Source organism: Melozone crissalis, unplaced genomic scaffold (genome assembly GCF_028551555.1).
Source record: "Melozone crissalis strain CALT ecotype California unplaced genomic scaffold, PUWL_Pcris_2 ptg000016l_1, whole genome shotgun sequence".
NCBI classification, from domain to species: domain Eukaryota; kingdom Metazoa; phylum Chordata; class Aves; order Passeriformes; family Passerellidae; genus Melozone; species Melozone crissalis.
Window position 1 is genome coordinate 17,466,335 of NW_026535794.1, and position 14,527 is coordinate 17,480,861.

Below are 14,527 nucleotides of genomic sequence, written 5' to 3' on the forward strand. Positions count from 1 at the left end.
CATGAATAGAAACAATGCAGTGGGAAGATGCATAATCCTGTTCTCATTAATGCCAATGTAGTCTTCACACAGGTTTAGTAGAATAAAATGGACAAAGGACCCATTTGAAAACAATATAATAGGTGACAAAAGAACCTTTAGGATAAAAGATTTCTAAAAATGTAGAGGAGACAAGATTTATAGGGAGTGTGAATAATTTCTTATCTCTAATAGTGTTCTATCCCTACAGCCAAAACAATGCTATGTTGCAGCACCTAACACGTCATACTTCAAAGGCAGTATTTCTTTAGTGGTCTTAATTATGTTTCTTGCAAATGAGTGAAAGCATATTAGAACTGGGAACTGTAAAGTCACTGAGAATCAGAAATCCCGATGGACTTCAATATACAGGCAAATGAACATGGCATATAATTCCAAAATGATAGGCTGATTTAAAGAAATATACCATAAAATATAATTCTAATGCCTTATATAAATAATGGGCTATTGTCAGGCTTCATTTATACCTGTATACTCCTGCAGGTCATCTGATATGCAAGGAGATGTGTGAGAATGTAAGGTGTCTAATTAATGTCTATAGCATGATGTGAGAGAAATATCTGATTTTGCAAAAGATAGGGATTTTTTTTAAAAAAATGCACTCATATTGTGTTTCTTCCCATTCATATGATTTGGGCTTGATAATAATCTGTGAATGCCTGAAGGTCACAGAGATTTTTAACAAGGTAGAAAATTTGTAATAGCTGGGAAAGCTGACTACCATCTAAAGCTGACTACAATCTAAAGTTAGAGCTTAATGATTTACCCAAGGTCTAAGAATTTAACAACTAGTAGGTCTCCTTTCTAAGCTTCAGTGTATAGATATTTATATTGAACCTTTCCCTGACCAGTGAACTTCATGTCAGGAAGGTTTCTCTTATTCACACATTCTTGAAAATACAACTCATTGAAGGTAATATTGATTAATATCTTGAAAAGCTGCTGCTAAAACATTGATTAAAAATCTTCTGGCACTACTGCAGCTTTTGTTTGCACTGATGCCATGGCTGTTTTCTGGTATGGAGCTGGTCATGTAACAAATTAGCCCTCAGAAAATACTATATTCCTGACCTTATGGTCTTAATTTCCTAAATAGGCATTTACTTCAGAATTGTGCTTCTCAAAAATTTCTGAATACAGATTGTGTCATGCCTTTCATTTCAGTCCTTTCTATCAACAATCTTGCTTTCACAAAACAAATTTTATTCTTGCATGCAAAATTATTTTTAAGAATGCAATTTCTTTTCAGAATATCACTGTTCCAAAGCTGTGTTATTTCAGAGTTCCAGAATAAAACATAGCTGTATTTGCCTTTTTTGGTATGCCAGACACAACCATCCCTACAGGCCCTGGTGACACCTTCTGTTGAAAGGAGAAGCAATTGCTACAGTTAGTTTATTAGCTGGCTTCTCACCAGCTGCTAAAATAGGTCACTAAGATACAGGCACCTCGAGCAAATCAGTTTAATTGCTTTTTTTGTTGGAAGTGCTTTCTGAGCTGCTTTTACATTTTCACTTTTTCTGCTTACTTTCTTGCCTTTTTTCCTATGTTTAAGGGCACTGAAGTCAAGAGGGGAAAGCAGCACTCGGTCTCTGAACTTGGACCAAAGGCTATATATAGCGACACTCAAATCCATTAGTCTCCTGAGCTGTTGGTGTTTGCCAATGCCTTCATAATCACAATCTGACACATTTGTAAAGGAAGTTACAGTGTGCATACTAATACAACTTATTTTAGTATTTGCTCTCTCTGCAAGATCAAGTACTAATTTAGATGCTCAAAATAGCTCCAAACAAACCTGTGCCTCTCCTGGTTCTCTCCTGTGACTTACAAAGAAATGATGGAGACAGGGCACTTGATTTGAGTATTGAAAATGCAAATGCTACTTATGCCCATAATGAAAATGTGTTTAGGTACAAAAGTAAATGCCAGTCTGACATAGCTCCCCAATCTGGGTAACTCTGTACTTCCATTTCAAGTCTCGTTTGAAATGAAAGTTTGTGGCCTGCCTCCTTTCGGCTGGACACAGGTTTTATGCTGTGTTAGAAAAGAATAATGGGAATTGGGCAATTAGAAAGATAGTTTAGGTGGGAATTATCTGACAGTTTTAGCTCAGAGAAGCTTCTTAAACTCACATGTATTAGAGTGTAGTAGGTGGAGTCTTCTGGATTATTTAATGTCTTGGGCTTCCGTGGCCTTCTGGGGGGTCTCTGCATTGGGCGAGAGTCTTCTACTTTGGCCACAACTGTAAAAAAGCAGAAGACAGCAAGGCTTATTTCTTCACAGAACTAGAGGCCTTTGGAAAAAACAGGAGAGAATTTCACCAAAGGGAGAAAAAAATCCACATAGTCACTTTTACTGCTTGCAGTAATTCAAGTACACAACTGGTTTGGACATTTTCATCAGTAGCGAATGGGTTTATCCATTTGAGTCCTGACTGCCCACAGGGACAAATGCCACATAATAATGAACGCCAGGCTGGAACAGCCCAGAGGTCTGCCTGGCACAGGCCTGTTCTTCTGAAAAGGGCTGATGCTCCACATTCAGAAAAGGGCTCTGAAGGGTAATGGCTACTGTGAGGCCACTGCCTTGTAATGGGGACCTGTGTGGCATGGGTGATGTTTTTTCAGACTCAAGTCAACCTTTAAGGTGCTGAATGAGGGAACTAGCATTAGGCATCTGTTTCAGAAGTTGTCGTCTACATTATCACAGTGAAGATTTTCCTCCAGGTGTCCTGCTGAGGCTTTTAATTTCAAGCCAAATCATGTGCCACTGGGCAACACAGCATGACCATGTCTATCACATCCTATGTAGTCTATGTTAGTGTACTCAAATTCTGGTCTCTATTTCTACAAAAAACTTTCGACAAACATGTGAAAAATGCCTTCACTCTAATAGAAATTAAATCAAGATTTTAACAAAAAATGGAACTACAGTCCCCTGGCAGTCTCCCAATACAGAGTTAGACACTGACTTGCAGATTACATTGGCTGGTACATAGAGAACTAGAAAAATATCTTGGGTATTTGCTTTTTGAAAATCTGTATGCAATTCTGACAGTGCTTGGGTTCATAGGCAGTTTGTCACAGAGACAACACTGAGTGCAGGGTTCCTAATGCCTAGGGAGACCACACAACTGTCCCTGGAGGGACAAATGAACAGCCTGGTGAGCCTGGTCTCCTTCCCTTCAGCTGCAGGAAATGTTAATGGTGACAGCAATTCCTCCATGGTGAAAGAGAAGGGATTTGCACAGCAGCAGAACCAATGGCAGAGATGGGTCATGGGGTGGTCAAGGTATCTTGCATTATCTGAGGTATCTTGCATTATCCAGTGAGGTTTGATCTTGTTCTTGTCCCATCACAGATATACTAAGGAAAGTCCAGGAGAAAAAACATCTCCTCATTCATAAATTAATATGGTGTGAGGTTGGCATGGGGATCTAGATCCCAGTGAATTACTAAAGTGTTTTTTGCTGATATAATCAACTTCCACATGAAGTGACTTTAGGACCATTTTGTTCCCCTATGACCATCAGAAATCCTTTTACATGACAGAAATAGAAACTCTCCCATGTACAGCAGACATATTTTTAATTAAGGGTAAGGTAGCACGATAATTTAAAATGAGAAATGATCAGTAATACATCAGTGTTGACTCCTGCAAAATTAGCTGTTTAAGTTTTTTGTTATGTGTGATAAATAAAGGCTTGTAAAGGTCATGGGTATACAGAGAAGCCAGGATGGATAATGTTAATTTAAATTGTATTTGGATAATGATTACATTTACTGTTTCAGTTTCTTATCTGAAATGTAGACTGGTTTTTCTGTAATGAATGAGCAAGTATCTTTTCAACATTTTGCACCTAAGAGAACAATGGTGTTTTTCTAAGCCAGGTTACAGATAATACATGTTAAACAATTAATTTTAGGTGAAATAAATTCATTTCAGTAACCTGTATTAAATATAAGTGAGATTCCTTGATTTCAATAGGTACAGCAGGCTTGACTGGGCTCTTAATGTGGGTTGTTGCTACCTTGCTGTATTTCAAATGGGCCACCTGGAGTTATCTGACTTTCCATTTGTTTGAAAGAAGAGGCATATCTTCCCTATTTTATTTTTAAACACAACAGGAGTTCAAAGTGGAAACATTACCCTAAAGAAATCTCTTAAAATTCAGTGTTGTTGAATAGAAACCCCTAACTCCCTGTCTGTAGGACATTCAAAGATTTTGTCAGAGATCATGACTGCATGAAAATCTCAAAAAAGAAATGAAGCCAATTTGGGGGCTCTAGGAAAATCACAATGAAAAGGTTCTCATTATGCCTAAAGATTTTTTACTGTCCCCTAAGAATTCATCACTGTATGCTGTTACATTATTTAATTCATCAATGTCAAACAGATAAAACATTATTGTATTCTAGATTACAATTATTCCAACTGAAATTACTTGTATACTTCTTGTGTGTGTGCTTTGCAAAGAAGACTGCTTTATACATTCAAATATACCACTTTGACAATTATAAAGGTTTCAGTAAAAAAAAGCTTTTCATGTCAGCTCTTGTGTTGTACATATGTGTAAGATGTTCAAAAGAATTGAGGAGAAAGAAATACCATGTTGGGGCAGGCAGCCTTCTAAGCTTGGACCTCCATCATTCCTTTTTAAAACTGAATATAGGACTGAAAATGCATTTCTGAGTTTTGCCTCCAAATTACACAGTAAAGTTTTGCTTTTCTTGTTTCACCAGAAAGGGAAGCTGTGAGTTCCTCTTGCACTTAGATTTGCATGTTCACTGCCACTGAAATTCAGAAGATGTGGTAGCTACTTGCATTGGATAACACAAAGTAAAATTTGCTTTTTTATTAGTTTCTGATAAATACAGAAATAATCTACTTAGTAAAATTAAAGGTTGGGGGTGTAAATTAAATACCCAAGAGTGATAAGTGGTGAGTTTGATGGACTTGTTTTCCAGATGGCCTATACTTTTCTGCAGCAGGCAATGAAGCAGAAAGGAGGAGGGAAATAATTCACTTATTAACAGGGCAATGATGTTGCTTCTGTGTTACATTACAAAGAAATTGTTTTTATTGAAGTCCAGTGTCTCCATAGTAAAGTCTCTTGTAGCTTATTTTCCCTTAAGACTTCAAGTATCTTTAGCAAGACCTGGCCATGTGCTTTCAATGCAAAAGGAAAACCAGTGTTTCCCCTCTAACAGTCATTTAAATTGATATTTTACAACACTGGTACAAAAACCATTCCCAGAGTAGCTGTTGAAGTGCTTTGGAAGTGCCAGGTTGGCACTAGCACCCCTATCCTACTAGAAGGGTAAATAAGATGCACAAAGACACATGGAGACTTGCTGAAGGCTACACCCTAGTTATTCATTAGCAGAGCCAAGGACTGGGCTGTGCTGAGGCTCCCATCTCTGCTGCCAGCCCACACCCTGCTGTTGGATCTACCTGAAGAGGTGCTGTCAGTGCTGGGACACCCCCCTTAGGAGCAATGTGTAGGAGAAACTGGAAACTTAGATGTGACACAGACATTCCCTAAAAGTTTATCAGGAGGAAGACACACTGAGTAACAGGTTGAAATGGGGGGATTCTCCTCCTCAGACTTCCCAAGTGCATCGAGTCAGTACTTGTTTAGTCAAAAAAACCCCAAAAATCAAAGAAAGAGGTTAAGCCAAGGATGATAATAAAAGTTGAAGTTCTTCTCCATGACAATAAATGAAATACAGAAGGGTCAGGAAAGGCATGTGAACAGTGTGACTATGAGATAACATTCAAGAAAGTTTAGCAAATCTAAGAAAAATTCTTTATTCATATTAGTATCTCAGCTAGCTCATTTAGCACTACCACAAATGTTCCTACCTAAGTTGCACACACACTCAATTCTACAACAAATTAATACTTTCATATTTAGCCCTCACTGAAAGCTCCAAATAGGCTGAAATGTGTATACAATATGTATGTGTATCCTGAACACCACCACAAACTGCATGAACTGAGGAGAGCTGCATGTGCTCGAAATGTTCAAGGATGAGCAAAAACTGTTTGAATAAAGATGAGTCAGTATCAACAGCCCTTTAGGTTGAACTGGCTGTACATTCTGACATACAATGATAAGCTTGGAAGACAGCAATCTCAAGGAATCAACATCTGCGGAAGCCAATGTAAATTAACTATGACTTACAACAGATTTCTTACTGAAGACTGGAGAAATAGTGGTTACAGCTGTGATAAATATCTAAGGGACCAAAGGTCTCTATCTATTAAGCCACCTGGAGAAACAGACAAAGCCATCTTCACGTAATTTAAGTGAAATGTTACAGGCTTGATTTAGAGCTGTTCCCCATCTTAGGGAGACAGAAGTATAAAGCCAGGCTCAGAATTAAGCAGGAAGGAAAACAAAAGGAAAAGCAGTAATTGTCTAGGTTTTGTAGAGGGAGTTGAAAGTAATCCATAAAAATGGAAATACACCAACTGGAATTCCAGGACTTGATAATGAGAAGCTAATAGTTATTACTGCTTACAACATTGATGTGCATACCTTTTTACTGTTCTAATTGTACACAGCATGAGGATGCAACTACTCAAGTTTGGGATTTGCACTGAGAAAGGCACTGCTCTTCAACATTCTGGTTAGTAACTTTTAGGTATTTTTAATTCATGGGATGTTTAACACAGCCAGATTTGGAAATTACAGCTGATGGCTGCAAATTCTTAGCAATCTGGAAAAAAACTTGAGGGATTACTCTGGCACAGACCTAGAAGTGCAAGAGACTGAGAACTTTCAGATTGTGTACAGCAGAGGTAGGCAGTGTTTGATCTCTCACACCTAAGTCCCACAGCCCCACCAAAGGAAGCAGTTTCAGTGTCTGGCTGACACTAATACAGAATGACAGAATAATAAACATTGGAAAAGACCTCTAAGATCATCAAGTCCAGCCTTGACCACCTTGCCAGGTAGACCATGGCATGAAGTATCATGTCCAGCTGTTTCTTAAGTCAGAAAGTGACTTTTTAAAAGTCACCTCCAAGGATGGTGACTCCACCACTTCCCTGGGAAATCCATTCCAATGCTTAACAACCCTTTTTGTGAAGAAATTCCTCCTGATGTACAGCCTGCACCTCCCCTGTTGCAGCTTGAGGCCATGTCCTCTCATCCTGTCTCCAGCTGTCTGGGAGAAAAGGCCAACCCAGACCTGGCTGCACCCCCATTTCAGGCAATTGTAGAGAATGATAAGGTCACCCCTGAAGCTCCTCTTCTCCATGCTCCCAGCTCCCTCAGCTGTCCTCATCAGATTGTGCTCCAGACCCTTCACCAGATTTGTTGCCCTTCTTTGGACTTGCTCCAGCACCTCTCATTTCTCCAAGTCTGGTGACCTTGGATTTTCAAGAGAGGATATTTAATGGAAATGGCTGCATTCCACTTCCACAACGCCCCAGACCTTGTGCTCTGCCATGGATCTGAGCAACTCCCAACACAAATCTACCTCCTGGCTGTGTGGTGCCCAAAGGACCCCTCCTGTAGCTGAGAGCCACCAGCCAGCAGTGCTTGCCTTCCATTTTTCTCCAGTCCCACATCTCAGGACTCCCTGGCTGGCTACTCACTTGCAAGGAAGGAAGCCTGGCTGGTGGATGCTGCTCTGCTCAGCCAGTGCTACACATGCTCCCTTTTTCTTGCAAAGCCTGCCCCTTAAATTCCTGTAAATAGTGCTTTGACAGCCTACAGCAGGAGGAGTCCTGGATGAAAACCCTGCTTGTCTTATTGCCTCATTTAGTTGAAAATGTCCTCAGCTGCATTGGGGTTCCTCATACCATGTAAATTTCATTCTAAATATAGAAAATTCTCTTCCTGAGATTTTGTACTTGAACTGTCATTTAATAAGTAAAGGGATGAGCACTATGATTCATCAGGAGAAAAAAATTCCTCCCATAATAATCAAATTTCCCTCACTTCAGGTTTTGATATCAAAAAACTTGACAGCAGCCATTTGTGCATCTGTTCTGACACCACAGCAACCTAGGGCTCAGTAGCAGTCCAAGGGTGCAGTTCTGGGGTGCAGCCATTACGTTTGGCTGAAAGCATGTTAGAAGCAAATATAAACTACTCAGAGATTCTAGCCACGGGGAATTTAATTTTTCCAGGAACCTTGTGTGGCTTGCTTTCTGCATTATATAAAAACAAAGAAACATTTAAGAACAACTTAACCTTGTGGATTTAAGATTAAATTAACCTTTTGCTCAGATGTTCTTTGAACTGCAAGCTTTGCATTTTTATTGAAAACAAACAAACAAGCAAGCCATTTAAAAAATGTGAACATTTGTCACAGTGTGCCATTGGCTGTCCCCTCAGTTCCTCCCCTTCTATGGGTAGCAGATGTAATAAAATATTGTATCAGAGGAAGTGCTAAATTGTGTTACTGCGCAATGGCCACCTACCCCAAAGGCAGCCAAGCTCTCCTATCTAGCCATAAAATACAATTCATGTGCAGTTCATTCTGTAAAACAACATATATAACTAGTGAAGCTGATGAAAAAGTGTAAATAAATGTAAATGATGGATGTAATTACAAATAAATAAATACCAGATGATTTAAAGAACACCAAAAGCTCAACAATCCTTGCCTTCATAAGAGTAGGACAGGAGAAGCAGCCACAGAGGGAAAGCTGCAGTAAAAGCATATCCTTCTGTAAATAAGTGTGTATAAATCTTACTATAACACATAATGTAGGCACGTAGACAGGAAGGTTCCTCCCTGTTAATAAGGCAGTGGATCACTTCATCTACCTGCTTCAGTTTAGCATCACCATCTGCAGGACCTCACCTCAAATCTTAGGGGGTTTGTAGACATTTTACTATATTGCATAGAGGAAGAAAATACGATATCCAGAATGTTGGTAACTCTTGTGTTTTAGACAGTGGAACCTTAATGAACTGAACACAGGCATATTGTTACTTAAATATTCTCTGCATCTAGTTAGATCGTGTTTGCTGTGATAAACATCTACTTAAGACAATGCAGATTTGTGATAAAGCCAGTTTCCAACTGGCTTAGAGGCAAACTGTGGAATTATTGTCTTCACTATTTTGTGCATTGGTCATAGCTGGAAAAGAAACCGTTTGCCTTTCATGTGAATTATGTCCAACTGTGGAAAAGGAAAGTTCACATTCCACACCAAGGAAGGTTTTTCAGTGGAGAGGTTAACACACTTTACCACTGGAAAGCTTCTGCACTGTGACATGGCAGGGTTTTACAGCAGTGTGGCATCTTCAGTGATAAAGGGAAGAGAAGTGGCTGGCTGGTCACCCCTGTAGGCAGGGTTGGATGCACAGGTGACAAACCCTGGCAAGATTTGTCTCCTGTACAGCTGCTTAAATGAATAGCAGTGTGAAGGGTAGACTTCACTGCATTTTGCACATGGCAGGAACATACTGGTATATTTTCACCTGGTTCACTTGTGCAATGATGAGATTTTTAACTGATAAAACAAGGATTTGTATATTCCCTTTCCCTCTATCTACCACTTTTCTCTAGGTTCTGTTGGAAAATGCGTTAGAACCAAGAGGTATTTTCCTAAGCATACATTTTTAATTTCTCAGGTTTATCTTGTCAAAAAATCAGCAGTATTTAGTAGAGGATTCAATCTAATACCATTAATGACAATCACAAACCTTGCTCTGTCTTTAATGAAAGGTCATGGTACTTAGTTTTCCATTTCCCATTTCTTTTCTCTTGCAGACTCTGGTCTTGGAAACAGGCTGAACTGCACAGATTACCTACCAGCAGCTGGTTTGCACTTAAGAGGTGTAAACACCAACCCTCATTTTAGCAGCTTGCCCATTTGAGAAGACTCCAAAGCAGGATTTAAGTACTTTTAAGATCTTTTCAATGTAGTCATGGGAACAGAAAGAAGTTTCATCACACATGACAACTGAATCCACAATGTTATAATGAAAATAGCACAACTAGCTCTGGGCAGTGAGAGACAGTTCTAGATCTTATCCCAGCTCTTCCTCAGAGGCAGTGCAGTGAGCTCACACAAGCCCTGCCACACAAATGGAGACACAGCCAGTTATCTGCCACATCTGCCCTCATCCTCCACATCTGCAGCCCAAGACATGAACTCAGAAAATTCCCTGTTACATCTATTCCAGCAGAAGAGGTCTCAGCAGCTCAGTCAGGTCTTTGGGGTCCTTTTGGTGGAGCTCAGGTCTCAATGATCTGCATGCTCAGAATCCCATGTCCTCTTTATTCTCCCAGTACTCTTCCCCACTGCCACCCAAACTGCTCCAAGCATGTTTGCATTTTGGGAACCTTCACTCACTGCCCATGTTAACCAGAATATAAATAACTCTGAAGTATATTTCTAGAGATCACATCCTCTTAAATGTGTGAGTTAAAGGGATGCTGAATATTAATAAAACTTTATATGCAATTACAATACATGCAATACATGCAACATACCCACCAACATGGGGAGGAGTTTCAGGTTTTGAATAACCTCAGTTGTATCTATAGATAGCTAAAAATTCACTCAGCATATATGTCATAAACTTTAGTAAATTGTTTGACATATTACCTAAAAAACTGTTGTGTTTTGAAAGCATAGTCCCATATCATAACAATAGCACACACAATTGAAAGACAACTGAGTTAACTAGAGCCAATATGGAATTTTACCAAATAAAAGTATTCTTAGTGATAGTGTGTCTAGATTCATTCAGCAATCCTAAGCAGCACTGAAACAACAACAAAAAAAAAAAACCAACAAAAACAACAACAACAAAAAAAAAGGTAAATACATAAATCCCAACCAGGTGTGGGTATTTATCTGGAAACTGTGTTCCAGACACAAACTGATATGGGGCTTAGTACAAAAATACACAGCCAGAGTAATATGAGAAGCTGGAATTAACTCATCTGCTTGTTCCCTGACATGACCAGGAGTAGCTTCTTGTCAGTCCTGTCTACAAATGAAAATTCTGCCAACAGTAAGGTTAAACATTACCTGACTGACAAACATGAGAAGAAAGCCGGCCATTAGCTTGCTTATCTTTGGACATCATCACAGGTCTCAGCTGATGGGACAATATCATTTCATTCAGTTTTTGCTGCAATGCTAAGTAATCTTCAGATAATTTTGATATCTGAAAAATATATTTTTACATTATTATAGAAATAAGTATACATGTTCCAAGGTAATCAAAGGTAAAATAGTGAATTAATTTAAAAGGTATTGCTCCACTGACTGCAGTGCACATCCCTACCACATTTACCTCCTCATTTCTTGAAAAAAATTAAGATGGGAAAAAAAGAAGACCTATAGGAAACTCAACACTGCAGTCCAGTCCTATAGCTACTTCTCATTGGTTCACACACATGGGCAGATGGTGCCTTGCTGATGCAAGATTGCTTCTACTGCTGTAGGCATACTTCTCTGCACATGTGCAAGTCTCTGACATGGGCACAGTGGGTTTAGTTTCATTTCCAGGGACATTTCACAAGTGTACTGAATTGTAGGACCTTGATGGGTAAACAAACATTTGGAAGGCAAAGCTTCTGCATTTAACTTAAATCAGATTAACATTATTTTTGCCAGTACTCTGACTTTTCCTTCTTCCTGAAAAGAATGTTTTCACTTGCAAACCAAAATATGCATTTTCATAGAACACACATTACAAAATCTCTGTCTTAGTTGAGAGAGCAAAACCTTAGTGCCATAGAAGTCAGTAAAATAATTTTGCCATTCTGTCACTGCTCAGAGTATTATGCTCCACCTACATTGCTTACAAGCTTCTTACCTGTCGTGAAAAGGCTGCCAAATCACAAGCCTCTTTCTCTGAGTCTCCCTTCAGTGTCTTAGAGTCTTCAGCCTCTGTACTGGTGCTTTCCCTACCTTTTGTTGTTTGGGGATTGTTATTTTGAACGTGTATTTCTTCTGTTGGCTCCTTTATTGTTTTCTCTTGACTTTTGCAAGGTAGTTTCCCTTCTTTTCTGAGTTGCCCTCTCCTTCTGTAACCCCGGTAATTACTCTGAATTACTACTGCTGCCTTCTCTTTGTCTTCTGAATCTTGCTTTTCTGCCTCAGCTTGCTTCCATGAGCCTCTTCTCAGTGACTCTTTTCTTGTGATTCCTTTAGCTCCTGTAGGCATCACTGCTTCACGCTTTGGGTAGTTTCTTTCCACAACCCTGTCAGTTCTGGGCTGGACCACAGCAGATTCTTGATTTTGCCAGTCTGCACTGAGTGTATCTTGATTATCTTGCTCTTGCTGGAATCTAGGTTCAGCTGAGGTTTTGACAGAAGATTTGCTGGGTAACTCTTCCAAAGAGTCCTGTTCTTCACCTTCACTAACCTCTTCTACTGCCAGGTTCTGCTTCACAGGAACTGCCTCTCCTTCACTAGATGTTTGCTGTTGCCCCTCTCCATTCCCTGTGTCACTGTACCCACAGCACTTGCTGTCAGTGACAGCACCAGGTTCATCTTGAGTCTCCTCACTTGCTACTTCTTCCAGTGTATCATTTTGAGATGGCTGCAGTTGTGCTTCAAGGAATTCCACAGCAGATAATTCATCCTCTGCTATGGCAGCTGCTTCTTCTGTTCTAGGGAGGGCACTCTCAGTTGGACTTTCTTCAGGATCTTGAAGTTGTTCATCATTTTCCTTTGTGCTAGTGGTTGCATTTTCAATTTCTTGCTTTCTAAGTGATTTCCTGAATGGAACAGAGTTTTGGGCAAAAATTACAGCTGAAGGAGATGAAGAATAGAGACAACTTTACAACTACCTTTGGTGGTATTTGTGTACAAACTAGCAATTTGATACACTGCAACATGGGAAAGATTTAGTGCATATAGCTGGAATTAAAGATAGCAATTTCTGTTGTTATATTACTATTATTGTTATTAGTAGTAGTAGTAGTAGTAGTTGTAGTAGTTGTAGTAGTAGTAGTATCTCTTAAAGTGAAAAGGGATAATATTATCATCAACACAATCATCTCTTAAGTAAAAAGGGACATCCCTGTTAAAATTAATGGAAAATTGCCAGGAAGAGACTCTAGGTTGTGTAAAACAGTAAAGAATTAATAAATAATAAGATAAAACAGTAAAGTATTAATTTAAATGTTAACAGAAACATAAGGCATAAACCTCTTAGCATTTCAAGAATGTATATATACACACAATCCTAAAGGTATTCTGTGTTTCCTCTGTCATCACCTTTGCTTATCTTTAACAGTGTCTTAAAACAAGAACAGTTCCTTGCAGATATCTATCTCATTCTTGTCTGAACATTTTTTTATTATAAGCTAATTCCAAAGAGACTTATCTATAGGTTACATTAACATTACAGGCAGGTACAGTATTGTTGATCTTTCTCCTAAATGTGCCTTTATTCCTTGGGCTTGAAAAGATAAGAAAATTGGCCACTTCCATTAAAAACCTTCACATAAATATACATTACTTCTGCATACATATCTAGAATAATCCTAATTTTCTTCACTCTTATCTTATAATGTTGTTATTCAGTACTGTAGTTACTGGAAAGGGACACGTTTGAGTGACATAATTGAAAATAACGCTACCTCCTGCTTTGGAAGTCCTTCCTCTCCTTATATCCCCTGTAGTGAGACTGAATTGTTGTTGCTGCTTTGTTTCTTGTTTCAGTTAGTTCTTTTCTCTTCTTCCTGAGTAAGTATCCTCTGGCAACTGATACAAATTGTAATGCAAAACAACCTTAGGCAACAAACAATGGGTGCCACATACATTTCAGACAGTCAAATACTAACAGCATTAAACAAAAGCTAATAAGGAAATACAGACCAGGGTGCCTATTATGATTATGTTTCATCTGAAATGATTCCCATAAAACCTTTTTGAGATTTCAGAAAGCTGTACCCATTCTACATGAGGATACAAACAAACTCTTTCTTCAAATTTTGTTGAATTAAAGAAAACATAGAGAGATGCAGAATAAAACAGAAGCAGAGAGGGCCTCTAGAACACAGTACTCTGAGCTTAATGTACCTGCTTTGCCTGATTCAGGCAATTGATTTGACTCTGTCTTTCATTTCCATGGGAAATGCCTGATTATCAGCCTATAGAGATTACCAGGCTGTCAACTGGCACAGGCTTGGAATTAGCTGAACATTCAATAGATCAGAGAGAAACTGAGAATTTTATAGCTCAGCAGTTACAGAAGACTTAGCTCATGCTCCTCCTGCAAAGAGTGATTATTCAAAATGAAAAGGCTCAGCATGAAAGATGTGCTAAGCTCCACAGTAACCAGGTGCACCGTGGCAGAGAAACTCCATACCAGTGCTTTTTGGGAGGCACAAGGGCAATTTTCTGGTTTGAGCCAGAAATGAGGACTCAAACATGGGCCTTCCCTGGGCCCCGTAGGTGCTGACAGTCACTGGGGCCTGGATGCAGTTGCCAGCACGTTGGTATCTGGTGCCATCTGAAGTGCTCCAGGATAGCAAGGCATCCACAT

The 14,527-nt window shown here is 39.2% G+C and overlaps 1 protein-coding gene across 1 annotated transcript in view; it reads right to left on the reverse strand.

Moving 5' to 3' along the window:
- The window catches only part of MYO3A (myosin IIIA), a 104,554-nt gene that overhangs the window by 3,986 nt on the left and 86,041 nt on the right, over positions 1-14,527 (reverse strand). Inside the window, exons 29-32 of the mRNA XM_054273944.1 lie at positions 13,620-13,743; positions 11,846-12,752; positions 11,053-11,191; positions 2,175-2,284 (exon numbers count right to left, since the gene is read on the reverse strand). Coding sequence (XP_054129919.1) covers positions 2,175-2,284; positions 11,053-11,191; positions 11,846-12,752; positions 13,620-13,743 — 1,280 coding nt within the window. The remainder of the gene's footprint in view (positions 1-2,174; positions 2,285-11,052; positions 11,192-11,845; positions 12,753-13,619; positions 13,744-14,527) is intronic.